At 53.6% G+C, this 14,438-nt stretch overlaps 2 protein-coding genes across 2 annotated transcripts in view; one reads left to right on the forward strand and one right to left on the reverse strand.

The window, feature by feature from the left end:
* The window catches only part of LOC134562336 (zinc finger protein 664-like), a 455,591-nt gene that overhangs the window by 47,802 nt on the left and 393,351 nt on the right, over positions 1 to 14,438 (forward strand).
* On the reverse strand, positions 3,251 to 10,674 carry LOC134562271 (serine/threonine-protein kinase pim-1-like). The gene is made up of 7 exons (XM_063419659.1): positions 10,611 to 10,674; positions 5,681 to 6,390; positions 5,501 to 5,551; positions 4,930 to 5,296; positions 4,099 to 4,278; positions 3,696 to 3,843; positions 3,251 to 3,463 (listed from the first exon to the last, which is right to left on the reverse strand). Exons 1-6 carry the CDS (start codon positions 10,672 to 10,674, stop codon positions 3,737 to 3,739), a joined length of 1,479 nt encoding a protein of 492 aa, XP_063275729.1. The 3' UTR covers positions 3,251 to 3,463; positions 3,696 to 3,736.

Genomic DNA, 14,438 nt, shown 5'->3' on the forward strand with positions numbered 1-14,438 from the left:
TTTCAGGATGTGTTATCTGCTTAACAAGAAAAAGAAAAAAGAAAAAACCAGGAAAAATAAGAAAGGGAAAACAAAACCCAAATGTGTACTGAAACTTCTTCTGTAACTTTAGATTAAGACATAACTCATCTTTTTAAACAGAGAACTCTGTTACATACTTTGTGAATGTTCTGATGTCATGGATCCATCTTACTGACCTCAGTATCCTTTTTTCAAAGATTTTAGGCTGTCTTTCCAATATTAAGTTATTTTAAATTGTGGTTGAATCACTAGAAAATTGAAAGATGTATTGTGCATGAATGTGTCTTGAGGGTAAAAGTAGCTTGAAACTTGGATCTAAAGTGTTGCAACTGAAAGTTATGAATCCTAATGTATTGTGTTACAGCAGCCTTTACTCAAGCATGTCCAGCATCACAAAGACTTCACCAGTGGAGGTGGGGGTACCTTGAGCTTTGTCCTGTGCCACTGTGGGATGTCATGAAACAGGACTTCACCTGCCACCGCCCAGGTCACCCTCCGCCACCCCAGCTCCTGGGAACTTGTGTCCCCCAAAGCAGACACAAAGTGTTTTTGCTGCTCCCCCCTTGGCACAAATCCACAAGATCTGGGATTTTCTCAAGTCTTGATGTCTCCATTGTGCCTAAAGAACCAGCAGCCCATCCTGATGAATACAGTGAGTTACACGGATGGTTGTCAGCTCCCCTCCCTGCCTAGAAATACTGAAACTGCTTCTGAATGCTTCTCCCTTCAGCTCTTGGACATTTACTCACACAGAGATGGGAAAAAATATCCCCTAGCTGTTGGTGTACGAGTGAGTTATCCCAAAGTTAGAGCTCTGTGGGAAATCTCTATCCACCACTATCCTTTTAATATATCAGTACATGAGGGTGTGCATGGATGTGTAAAGAACCTTGTACAGAAAGGAAGGAGTGTGCAAGGAATGTGACTGACACTTTCACTCTTGGTGTTCATTCCATACCCATGGGTACAAAGACATTATGGAAACCCTGACACAGACAGACCCTTCTGTCCATGTACACAGAGACATCCCAGAGCCCCTGGCACACACAGACCCTTCTGTCCATGGGTACAGACACATCCCAGAGCCCCTGGCACACACAGACCCTTCTGTCCATGCAGACAGACACATCCCAGAGCCCCTGGCACACACAGACCCTTCTGTCCATGCAGACAGACACATCCCAGAGCCCCTGGCACACACAGACCCTTCTGTCCATGGGTACAGACACATCCCAGAGCCCCTGGCACACACAGACCCTTCTGTCCATGCAGACAGACACATCCCAGAGCCCCTGGCACACACAGACCCTTCTGTCCATGCAGACAGACACATCCCAGAGCCCCTGGCACACACAGACCCTTCTGTCCATGCATACAGACACATCCCAGAGCCCCTGGCACACACAGACCCTTCTGTCCCTGGAGGACGCAGCGCGGCGGGTGGGGCCGGTTGGTGGCAGCGAGTCCCGCACAGCAGGCCAGACCCGGCTCCAGCCCTGCCAGGCCCTGCCAAGGCTCAATGCCGCCTCCTCTGCAATGGGAAAGCCCTTCAGCCTTGTCCCTGCCCACAGGGGCACTGCTGGCCTGGCAGCTCAGCCTGTTTTCCCCACAGGCTGCAGGAGATGAGAACACAACCCTTGCAAACACTGAGTGCAAGCCACAGCTCTGGGTGCTCCCCATGACCCTCAGCCCTGGCACCACTGCCTGCCCCAAGCTTCAGGGGATGCAGGGGGAGCCCGGCTGGGCTCTGCCCTGGGGCCATCCTGCAGGGAGAGCTGCAAACAGGGAGCATTTCCTTGCCACAAACAGCCAAGCCAGGGGTGCAGGGCAGCTGCTCCAGCCCGCACTGCACTGCTGTGTGCTGTGCCATGGGGCTGGGGCTCCCGGCAGAGGGGACTGCACTGGTGTGCCAGAGGAGACAAAGAAGCTTCAGCTTCACCTGAGTGAGGTGGGTGGGTGGGCTGAGAAGAGTGGGGAGGCTGAAGGGGACTCACAGAGTTCATCCTGCTGAAAGGACAAGGAAAAGGGAGTGGGAACTGAGCAGTGAGGAGAGCTGAGGGCTGGACAGCAGCTCTCACTGACACTAAAATGCCATAGGATTTCTGAGACATTGCTGCTCTTCAGCCAGGGACAGGATGAGTCCCTAAACCTGGGGTTTGGTCTTCCTTGTGGTGAAGGCCATCAAGGAAGGCAACAGTGTGATGGAGACTGTGATGGGCTGGGAACTCACTGAGGGAAACAAGGGACCAGTTGTGAAATTTAAAAGCAGGTGGGCGAGAGAAATGTTCAGAGAATGGCTGAGCTACAGCTTGGGCAAGCTGATAGATGTGATTTGAGGTCATCCCAGATTGATTGCATTTCAGAAGTTATTGAACAAGTTCATTTTTGGAGGGTGTGATGTTTTCCCCCCGAGATGTACACTCTGCAAACTTGAGCTGCATTTCCCAAATGCTCAAGCAAGTCTCTGCTGCAGGTCACACCATTTCTTCTTTGGCAGACTCCAGCCCAGTGCTGAGCTCCAGCAGAGCCCTGGCAGAGCCCAGAGCAGCCTCAGCACCCACAGAGCCCAGCTGCAAGGAGAGAAACCAGAACCCGCCCATCAGCTGAAGGCTCCTGTCCCCCTTGTCCCAGTGCCCGCCGTGCCCAGGCCATGCTGGCCGTGCCCAGCGCGGTGCCCAGAGCTGCCCATCATTGCTGCCCTTGGCAGCAGAGCAGGAGGGCAGGACATGTGCCCAGCCTGCAGCCAGCCGTGGCACATCCACCTCCTCAGCAGCTGCCCACAGCAGGATGCTCCTGTGCTGGCTGCCATCTCCCAAAAGCTCTGATCCCACCCAGGCCAAGAAGATGGGACCCACCTGACGCCATCCGCCGCTGGAAGAAAAGCTGCTCCCAAATGATGTCCTCAGCCTTCTCCAAGGGCACGGCCCATCCATGGCACAGCTGGTCCCAAGCACTTCCCCATCCAGACTGGACACCACCTAGAACGCTTCCTTTAGAAAAACAAACAGCAAATTAACAAAAATAGACTACAGACAAAAAGGGGAAATGAGGGAAAAGGCACAGTGGATACTGGGGGCTGTTGGCAGGGCCAGGAGCCCACTCCCATTTCATACCCACCCCAGCCCATGGCCCCAGCCCTGACAAAAAGCAGCTTGGCAGCCCACTGGAGAATCAAATGCATCCACCCCAGCAAAGGGAAACCTTTGTTTCCCAGCCAGGCTGTGCCATCCCCAAATCTGGGAGCATCCCCCTGTGTGTGCACTCATCTGCAAATTCTCTGTGGAGCCTGGCTTTGAAGAAGGTGCCAGAATCGAAGTCCATCAGCTTCAGCTTTGTGGTGGCCTGGCCAAGGAAGAGGTTGTCATCCTTGATGTCATCCTGGCTGTCTCCAGCAGCAGCAGCCCCACCTGGTACAGCTTCTCCAGGGGCTCCTTCTCCTTCCCTGGGGTGAGACCAGGCTGTCAGTGTTCTGCCCAGGGCCCCAGCTGGCAGTGACCCAGGACAAGCCAAACCAGCTGGGATGGCAGCCAGCAGTGCTGGGCAGAGCAGCTCAGCTCCAGCACAGGGGCTGTGTGTTCCCATCTGATGAGCCCTGTGCAGTGACACAGGCAGGACAAAAACGTCTGGGTTTCTTTGCTTCTGATTGCCAAGGATTGTATGGATCTGGAACTTACCAGAGCCCTGCATCAGTGTGCCTGTGGCTCTGTCCCTTCTTCTATGGCAGATGAATATCCTGCATCCAAGGATGACAGAACAGGTCTTCTACTGAAGGCCTGTCCACATCATGAATGGATAAACACCGCCTGATCAGATCTTGGCACTCTGGGGAGAGAAACCAGAAACCGCCGGTCAGCTGGAGAAGGCTCCTGTCCGCTTTGCCCCACTGTTCCCATTCCCAGGCCATGCTAGATGTGGTCAGAGCTGGGCCTAAACTTCCCAGGAATTCCCTGTTTTGGAGGAGAGCAGGACAGCAGGACATGTGCCACCTCCTTAGCAGCTGCCAGAGCAGGATGCTCACGAGCCCGCTGCTGTCTCCCATCACTGGTATTCCCCCCATGCCCAGAGATGAGGATCCACCTTGAGAGAGCCGTGGTGGCAGCGAGAGCTGATGGTCCCGGCTGATCTTGTGGCCCCTCCTTAAAGGGTGCTCCCCACAGACCATCTGGTGCAGCAGGATGCCCAGGGACCAGACGGTAGCTGGCTGTCCATAGTACCAGCCATAGTTGTTCCATTCCGGGGGGCTGTATGATGGTGTTCCTATGGAATACAGATGGATTTCATCAGGGGGATGCTGCTGCTCCCAGAGCCTGGCCCCAGCATCCCTGGGCATGCAGGGGCTGCCCCAGAGGCACGTGGTGTGACCTGCTGCCCTCTGGCCAGCACCTGGGACTTGTGTGCAAACTTAGGGGTTGGAAAAGAAGCCACTGGTGTTGGAAGAGGGCAGGGGAAGCCCTGGCAAGACCCAACCATGACAAGGAAAACCCCACTCAGGGCTGGATAAAACCATGCCTTCTTCCTCCCTGTCTGCATTGCCCCAAAAACATTTTGAACCCAAAGCAAACAGGGCTAGCACAGCAGTCCCAGCCCTTTCTCACCTGCACACCAAACTGTCTGGTGCACAGGTTCTGGCTCCCCCACTCTCTGCTACCCACAGCCACGGGTGTTTCTGTCAGGGTGGCTGACCCAGCCCCAGCCCCAGTCCTGGGCAGAGTTGCTGGCAAAGGCTGCCAGCAGGGCTGGAAGCTGCTAGAACCCACACCCCCACCTGCTCAAAGGCAACTGGGCGGAAGACTTAGTGCCATGAGTGGCAGGGAAAGGGAGAATCTCCAGTGCCACACCCAGGCTGTGCTGTGACATGTTGGGCCAGGAGATGTCTAGAACAAGGACAACACCCCAGCAAGGGCTCACCTGCAAAGCGTGTGTAGGCTGTGTCCTGCAGGTAGGTGCCACAGCCAAAATCAATCAGTTTGGCCTGCCCGGTGGCCAGGTCAACCAGGATGTTCTCTGGTTTGATGTCGCGGTGCAGGACCCCGCAGCTGGTGCAGTGCCGCACGGCCTCCAGCACCTGGCGGAACAGCTCCCGCGCCACATCCTCACACAGGAACCCCCATGCCCAAATGAAGTGTTGGAGGTCCTGACACCGCTCCGGGCGCTCCATGATGATGACGATGTCATTGGGGAGCTCCATCCACTCCAGCAGCTGGACGACACCAGGGAAGCCAGTGGAGACCTTGTGCAGCAGCACGATCTCCAGGGGTGCGCTGGTGCCGTTGGGCTGTGGGAGGAGCACGATGCCGTCAGTGGGGCTGAGGCCGTGCCAGGGGTCGGGGACCCATCAGCCAGCCCGGGATGCTCTGTGCCCTTCGCTGGCCTCACACCCGCTCTTCCTCCAGGCGTCCTGGCGGCTTCCACCCTGCCAGGCCTGGGCTCATCCCCGCCCGGCATGGCCCAGCTTCTCCTGCTGGCCCCGCTCACTCACCAGTTTGCCCCAGTGCTGGATGCGGTTCCGTGGCACCCTTTTGATGGCCACCTGCAAGGCAAGAGGAGCAGCAGGCTGAGCTCACTGCCTGCCCTGCCCAGCCCCAGCCTCCTTCTCCTCCGCCCTCCTCCTTCTCCTCTGCCCCTTCCTCGTCCACTGGCCACCAGCCCCGCCACTCACCGGGGCACGGTCTGAGAGCCGTGTGGCCGCCCAGACGCTGCCGAAGCCGCCGCGGCCCAGCAGTGACCCCAGGCGGTTCTGCTCCTGGAGGGGCTGCTGCGCCTTCCCTGCCGGCGAGACGCGGCTGTCAGCGCTCGGCCCGGGGCCAGGAACGGCCCCTGAGGGTGCCTCGAGCGGCCTGGGCTGGGCATCCCCAGGGGTTCGCTCCTGGCAATGGGACAGCGGCGGCTCAGGGCCGGCAGCCGCTCTGCCGAGCGGAGGAGCTCGGGCCGGGGAAGCCGCGGTGGAGGTGGCAAGAGCGGCTGCTCCAACTGTGTCCTCTGCTGGCCCAGGGACGAGCTGGGGCCAGGGTCGGGGTCGCGATTGGTGCTGGGGCCAGAGCCGGAGCCAGGGCCGGGGCCGGGGCTGGGGCTGGGGCTGGGGCAGGGCTCGCTGTCGGAGCCGGGGCCAGGGCCGGGCTTTGCACAGGCGCAGCCAAAGGACGGTGATGCCGCCCCAGCCCCAGGCACTGGTGCCCGCCCAGCAGCGCCACCGCCAGCACAGCCAGAGCTGGGCGGAGGCGAGACCGTGGCGAGACACCCGGCGGCAGGGACAGGGCAGCCCCTCCCGGGGCTCGGGGCGGGCTGGGGTCATGGCCGAGCCCAGCAGGGAGAGGGAGACTGGGAGAGGAGGGGGACACCTGGACAGGGAGACCGGGAGAGGCTGCGGGACTGCGGGAGAGGGAGAGGGGAAACCGGAGGGAATCGCAAGATTCGCTTTTTTCTTCACTGCTGCTGCCGCTGCTGCCGCTGCCGCTGCAACTGAAGCCCCAGGGCCATTTGCTTCCGTGTCCGTTTTTTCTGTTGCCCCCTTGGCCCCACGCTGAGCCCAGCGCTCCCCCAGGCAACCCCTGAACCTGTCCAAACACGGGAACTTGGCCGTGTTCAGCCAAGACCCAGAGTCTTGACTCCTGCACAGTGACAGAGGAATCCCCTTGGCTGCTGCTGTGCATTGTCTCTGCTGAGGGTCAGACACTGTCAGAGGACATTCCCTGAATGCACAATTTGTACCTGACCCAAGCACTGCACTTGTGTCTCCAGCATTGCTTTCCAAGAAAAACAGGGGAAGGCAAACTGGATGTAGACCATGGTATTTTACAGTGTCTAAAACTTGCTAAGTAATGGATCTTAGAGGTGAAATTTATTTGAAATCAATGGGATGGAGAAGTAGTGCAATATGGAAAAGGGGAGCATAGAAATAAATAGAGAAAAACATCTTGGATCGTTTATTTCAACTTCATTTCATTTCTTAAAAGCTGTTTCAGCTTTCCCAGAATCTTCTCCACAGTCCTGTCTGTTATTTCCAAGAACCTTCCCTGGAGAATGAGTTGCAGGTTCTGTCACAAGATATCCCACCAATGCAGCTTCTCTTGACTTTCCACACTATGTGTGCTGCAGGAGTCTTGCAGCAAAGCAGGAGAAAGGTTTTGAGAACTTGACAACTTGTCCTTTCTTTTCCTTGTGGGCTGGGGAGTTGTGCCATTGGTAAGGTTTTCATTGTTCCTGTTCTACCCTAAGAAAACAGGACAGGCTACCAGGGGTCCCTACTGGGAGTCTGTTATCGTCCACCCAAGCAGGAAGAAGAGGTGGACAACTTCTTCTCTAAGCAGCTGGAGAATGTTTCAGGATCACCAGCCCTTGTTCTTGTAGGTGACTTTAACCTAGCAGACATCTGCTGGGAACTTAATACAGCAGAAAAGAGGCAGTCCAGGAAGGTTTTGGAGTGGGTGGAGGACAACTTTTTGTGACAGCTGGGGAGTGAGGCCAGCAGGGGAGGGACTATGTTCGACCTCTTGTTTGCAAATAGAGAAGGGCTGGTGGGAGATGTGGTGGTTGGAGGCTGCTTGGGGCACAGGGATCATGAAATTACAGAATTCTCAGTATTTGGTGAAATCAAGAGGAACATCAAAAAGATTTTTACTTTGGACTTCTGGAGGGCAGACTTTGGCCTATTTAGGAGATTTCTTCACAGACGTCCTTGGGAAGCAGCCTTTAAATACAGAGGAGTCCAGGAAAGGTGGGTGTGTTTCAATGCAGAGATCTTGAGGGCAGAGGAACAGACTGTCCCTGTGTGCTGAAAGATGAGCTGAGAAGGCAAATGTCCAGCCTGGATGGGCAAGGAGATTTCAAAGGATCTTAGGAATAAAAAGAGGATGTATCATCTTTGAAAGGAGGGTCAGGTGTCTCAGAAAGTATTTATGGGAACATGTAGGAAAAAGAATTAGGGAAGCCAAAGCTTAGTTTGAAGATATTTTGGCAACTTTTGTAAAGGATAATGAAAATGTTTTTACAAATATATTAACAGCAAAAGGAAGGGTAAGACCAACCTTTGTTTTCTACTGGATGTTGGAGGGAACTTAGAAACTGCAGATGAGGAGAAGGCAGAAGTGCTTAACGCCTTCTCTGGCTCAGTCTTTAGTGGGAAGACGGCTTGTCCTCAGGACAGCTGCCCTCCTGGGCTGGTAGATGGTGTCAGGGAGCAGAATGGTGCCCCTGTTCTCCAGGAGGAGGCAGTCAGAGAACTGCTGAGCCCCTTGGATGTTCATAATCCATGGGCCCAGATGGGATCCAGCCCAGGGTGATGAGGGAGCTGGCAGATGAGCTTGTGAAGCCGCTCTCCATCATTTCCCAACAGTCCTGACTCACTGCTGAGGTTCCACAGGGCTAGAAGCTGGCCAATGTGATACACATTAACAAGAAGAGTGAGAAGGAGGATCCTGATAATTATAGGTCAGTTTGATATGGGAAACATATCTAAAATTCAGAATTTTAGGAGCATATAATATGCTTAAGAAGATGGAGGGAAAGCAGAAATATATAACTTATTTAACAATTTTGTAAAAGCAATAAAATAACTTGTAACAGAACATGTGAGGATTTAGTTGCTAGGTAAAGGCCATAGAGATAAGATGTATATTGTGTATATTGTGAAAATTTAGTAAAGCAAGACTTAGGTATTGTGAAAAGCCAATAAAGCAGAACCTGTGGCTTAAGAAACCAGTAAGAACCAGGCTCCTGGTTTTGGCCAGGCCAAACTGATCTGGGAGTTACCCAAATCTTCACTGCACCTGCCCTGAGGCAGAGGTCAAACAGTGAACAACTGAGGAAGACCTTTTACTTCATCAGAAGACCCCTGCCTGTGACCACCAGGTTGTGTGGCACCAGAGAAGACTAATTATAATATGAAGTGCAAGGAGGTGGAGAGTGGGCAGGGAATGGGCAGGCAGGGAGGGATGGTTTTGTGGGATCTAAGTGTATTTAAACCTTAAACCTGTCTCAACCAGGTACGCAGTTATGGTGGGAAATCCCCCGTGTGTCCCAGCTGGAAATAAAACATACCCGCTTTACAGTTTTATTTGTAAAGTCCTCATTCCACAACTCAAGTCAGCCTAATCTCAATACCCAGTAGGGTACCCAGTTTATACTGTCATCACACAGCATTTACAGGATGGCCAGGGTATCAGACCCAGCCAGGATGGGTTTAAGAGCAGAAGGTTGTGTTTGACCAACTGGGTCTCCTTTTATGACCGGGTGACCCACTTGGTGGATGAGGGAAAGGCTGTGGATGTTGTCTATCTGGATTTCAGCAAGGCCTTTGACACTGTCTCCCTCAGCACACTCCTGGAAAAGCTGGCAGCCCACGGCTTGGACAGGAGCACTCTTTGCTGGGTTAGGAACTGGCTGCATGGCCGGGCCCAGAGAGTGGTGGTGAAGGTTCTGCATCCAGCTGGTGGCCAGACACCAGTGGTGTTCCTCAGGGGTCTGTGCTGGGGCCAGCTCTGTTCAATATTTTATTGATGACATGGATGAGGGGATTGAGTCTTTCATTAGTAAATTTTCAGCTGACACAAAGCTGGGAGTGTGTGTCAATCTGCTGGAAGGTAGGAGGGCTCTGCAGGGAGACCTGGAATGAATGGATGGATGGGCAGAGTCCAATAGGATGAAGTTTAATAACTCCAAGTGCTGAGTCCTGCATTTTGGCCACAACAAGCCCTGCAGTGCTCCAGGCTGGGGACAGAGTGGCTGGACAGTTGCCAGGCAGAAAGGGACGTGGGGCAGTGCTGGACAGCAGGCTGGACATGAGGCAGCAGTGTGGGCAGGTGGGCAAGAAGGCCAATGGCTCCTGGCCTGGATCAGGAATGGTGTGGGCAGCAGGAGCAGGGCAGGGATTCTTCCCCTGTGCTGGGAACTGGTGAGGCTGCACCTCGAGTGCTGTGTCCAGTTCTGGGCCCCCAATTTAGGAAGGACATGGAGGGGCTGGAGCGTGTCCAGAGCAGGGCAACAAGGCTGGTGAGGGGTGTGGAACACAAGTCCTGTGAGGAGTGGCTGAGGGAGCTGGGGTTGTTTAGCCCCAAGAAAAGGAGACTCAGAGGTGATCTAATTGCTCTCTACAATTCCCTGAAGCTTAGTTGTAGTCAGGTGGGGTTTGGTCTCTTTCTCCAGACAGCAGCTGCCAGAACAAAAGGACACAGTCTTCAGCTGCCCCAAGGGAAATACAGGATGGATATTAGGAAAAGGTTTTTTATGGAATGGTTGATAAAGTACTGAAATGGTCTGCCCTGGGAGGTGGTGGAGTCACCATCCCCGGATGTGTTTATAAAAGACTGGATGTGTTACTCTGTCGTTACAGTTTTTGGATGGCATAGAAATAATGACATGACTCTTGAGATGATGATGAAATGAGAGCAATCTTTATTCTTCTAAATTCTCTATTTGTAGAGAACTTTGGCACAATTCATATGATTGGTCCTTAGAGTCTACACCCTTTTTGTAAAGACCTTTTCCAGTAAACATGTTGGAAAAACAACACCTGCTGATGGTTTTTCACTTCCCAGGATTGTTTTGGTTTCCTCCTTAAGATTTTCCCAGGCCAGAATGAGAAAGTTGCTCACCTGTCTTTTTCACAGACCCTGGCAGAGCCTGAAACCTGAATTCAGTCCAGTTGTCAGCATCCATAGCACTCGGTGCCAAGGTTTAGTTAAGATGTTAGGGCATGGGTTGGACTCAGTCTTGAAGGTCTCTTCCAGCCTAGTCATTCTGTGATTCTGTGAATTGTTAGGGAATACAAGCCTGGCTGAATGCAGAGAAAGAATCTCCAGAGCCTGCAGCCAGAAGTGGAGAGCTGTGTGATGATCATTCCAACACCACCATGGACATCAGGAAAGTGATCTAGAACATAAAAATGAGCTGACAGGGAGTTTGTTTCTGTGTTCAGTTTAAATGCTTCTACATGTCTTGCACTGGTATAAATCAAGAGTATAATTGTTTCCTGAAAAGCACTAGAACAAGCTGGACCTCTCAGTAGATGACTGAAAGAATCTGAAAATGAGAAATGCAGGGAATGACTTGGTGAACTTTGTCTGCAAGAAAGGTCATTTTTTCTAAAGCTTCTGATCCATTCCCTCTGCTTTAGTCCTTGCTGACAAGGCCATTTGCATCTCAGATTCCCCATGAAATGAGAACCCTGAGCTTGTGGAACTGCCTGAAGGATGCCCTGTTCCTTTGCAGGGACACTCAGTGGGAAAGAGGAGCATGCGCCCTGCCTTGGGAAGCCTTCTCCGAGCTGGAACTTGTGCTGTGCTGGAGAGGAGGAGGAGGAGGAGAAGGCTGGGCGCTATGTGGCAGGAGCAGGAGGTTTGGGCTGCAGGACATTCCGCCTGCGCCGCTGCCCCGCAATCGGCGGCCGTGCCCGGGCTCTGGGCCTGGCCCCGCGTGCGCTGAGCTCCCGACACTGCGGGAGCTCCCCGGGCTGGGCTCAGGTTCCACTGGGACTGGGCAGCAGGCTGGGCTCCAGTTGGGGTCAGCAGCAGCTGGAAATACCTCTGGGCATCCCCACTTTCTGCTGCTGCTTGGAAGAAACAATGAAGGAAGTCAGTAAGTTCTGGTTTCTGTATCTCCTGGTGGATTTTTTCATTTTATCTGACACTCCAGAGGCAATTCCTGTGATGGCCTCTGTCAGTAGAATCTCTTTCAGCAGCACCAGCAACGGAGCTCTGTTTGAGCACTGAAAATGTGGCCTGTGTGACTTTAACTCCCTCTGACTTTGTGCTCTGGGACTTTTGAACTTTCAAGATCTGCTAATCATGATGCCTGCAACAAAATACCCAAGTTCCCTGTCAGGAGAGCACTGTGGGTAACACCGATCAAAAGAGGCAATTGTAGTTTGACAGGTAAAATTCAAGTGGCAAGCAGAAGAGAGGCAGGAGCAGCCTTGATCTCCAATTCCCAAGGCAAAGGCACCAGCAGCCTCCTGCTGCCACCTCAGGGTGAGTAAAACAGTGCTGAAAACAGCGCTGGAACCCGATCCTTTCTTTCTCTGAAGGCTGGGTCAGGGCAGCACAGCCGGGCCCTGAGGAATCAGGGCTGTTTGTGGGTGATTGTTGCCCTACTCCAGAATTCACCTGGAAAAGGCCCTTGGCAGGCGAGGCAGGAGCAGGCGGGAAGGGGCCGGCGCTGCTGCTGCTCCTGGCCGGGAGCCCCGGCTGGGCCGGGCCGGCGCCCGCTGCGCTGCGGCTGCTGCTGCTGCCAGAGCCGGGTGGGACTCGGGGACAGCGAATGGACACAGGGGACAGCAAAGGCCTGGGGGCTGCGGGGATGTTGGCGCTGGGACCAGTGCCAGCACAGAGCTTCAGCTGCAATTAACCCAGAGGGAAATGCTGGGGAAAGGCTCCATTTCAGCCTTTCTTTACTCATGGCTGTGAAGGGACTGAAATAAAAGGAGAACAAGCAGGGCCTGACCCCTTCTCCTTTGAGAGGAGCCCTGTATTTGGGGCCATGAGGGGCCATGAGGGGCTGTGAGGGGCTGTGAGGGGCCATGAAGGGCTGTGTGGGGCCATGAGGGGCTGTGAGGGGTCATGAGGGGATGTTAGGCGCCTTGAAGGGGAAAAGGTCTGTGAGAGGCTGTGGGAGGCCAGGCACCTCATGGAACCAAGGGTCCTTTATGACACTGCAGAAACAATGGATTCCTATTGACAGTACGGAACCTCATGGAACCAAGGGGCCATTGTGGCACAGCAAGGCCTTGTGGAACAAAAGTGACCATGGTGACACTACGGAACCTCATGGAACTACGAGTCCATTGTTCCACAGCAGGGCCACGGAACCAAGGAGTCCATGGTGACACTACAGAACCTTATGGAATCAAGGTGTCCATGTTACACTACTGAACCTCATGGAACAAAGGGTCCGTGGTGAGACTGTGGAACCAAGGAGACTGTTGTTGGCGGTACAAAAGCACATGGAACCCAAAGTCCATTGTGACATTGTGGCGCCTCATTGAACCATGGAGACCATTATGACCCTTCAGGACCCACTGGAACCAAGGGGCCATTGTGACACTGCAGATCCTTTTATAACAAAGGGGTCATTGCAGCATGGCAGGGCCTCATGGAATCAAGGAGGTCATAGTGACACTGTGGGGCTCCATGAGACCACGGGGACATTCTGACTCTGTGGAACCAAGGAGAACATTGTGACACAACGGGGCAATATGGAACCAAGGAAGACATTGTGACACAGCGGGGGAACCCACTGAGGCTACAATGACACTTCAAGGCCTTGTGACACCAAAGGGCCATTGTGGAACTGCAGGGCCTCGTGGAACCAAGACCATTATGGAACTTTGAGGCCTCGTTGAATCAAGGGGCCCTGCAGGGCCTTGGGGAACCAAGGAGCCATTGTGACACTGCAGGGCCTCATGGGAGCAATGAGACCATTCTGGCACTCTAAGTCCTCATGGAAGGAAGGGGCCACCATGACACTACAAGTCCCCATGAAAGCAAGGGGCCAGTGTGACACAGCCAGGCCTTGTGGAACCAAGGAGTCACTGTGGTCCTGGGGAACTCAATAGAATCAAGGGGCCATTGTGGTGCTCTGCGACCTCATGGAAGCAAGGGGCCATTATTTCATTGTGCAGTCCCATGGAACCAAGGAAACCATTTTGACACTGCAATGCCTCATGGAAGAAAGGTGCCACTGTGCCACTGTGGAGGCAAGGAGATCATAGTGATATTGCTGGGCCTTATGGAAACAAAGTTCTGTTAGGATACTACAGGACCTGATGGAACCAAGGGGCAGTTGTAACACTCCATGTCCCAAGGATCCAAGGATATGGAACAGGTCTGGTTGGCTTGGCCTCTGGGGGCAGCCTGACTGGTCCAGCTGACCCCTTGACATGTTGAGCTCTGAAACCCTGGAGTTCTGTACATTCCTTCCGGTAGGAAAGAACTCTTCTTCTCCTCCAGAGGTACATGACCAAAACTGGGATTCTACCTCTGAATTTGAATATATCCAAGGATTGTTCCCATATGAAACCTGCCCTGACAGACAGCTCTGGCTGGCCTTGGCCTCTTAGGGGATACCTCTCATCTGCCTTCAAAACACTGGAGGGCTGTGCTTTTCTATCTATGCAAAAAAGTCTTTCAAGTCCAGGCATCCACGGGCAAAATTTGGAATCTACCTCCAAAATCCCTTATATCCAAGAACAGCTTCCAGAAAAAAGCTGCCAGGACCATCTCTTTTCCCTTGGCTTGCTGAGGGCCAACTCTCATCTGCCTTTGAAATACTGTGATAGTACTTTCCTTCCTATGGGAAAGAATTGTCCTTGTCCAGAAAAAAATCCCAAAACTGGGATTTGGTCTCCCAAATTCCATCTACCCAAGGATAGCTCCCGGACAAAAGTTGCCAAGACAAACAGGTCTGCTGGCCTTGACACCCTTGCA

The sequence above is a fragment of the Prinia subflava genome, chromosome 27 (genome assembly GCF_021018805.1).
Source record: "Prinia subflava isolate CZ2003 ecotype Zambia chromosome 27, Cam_Psub_1.2, whole genome shotgun sequence".
Lineage (NCBI taxonomy): Eukaryota > Metazoa > Chordata > Aves > Passeriformes > Cisticolidae > Prinia > Prinia subflava.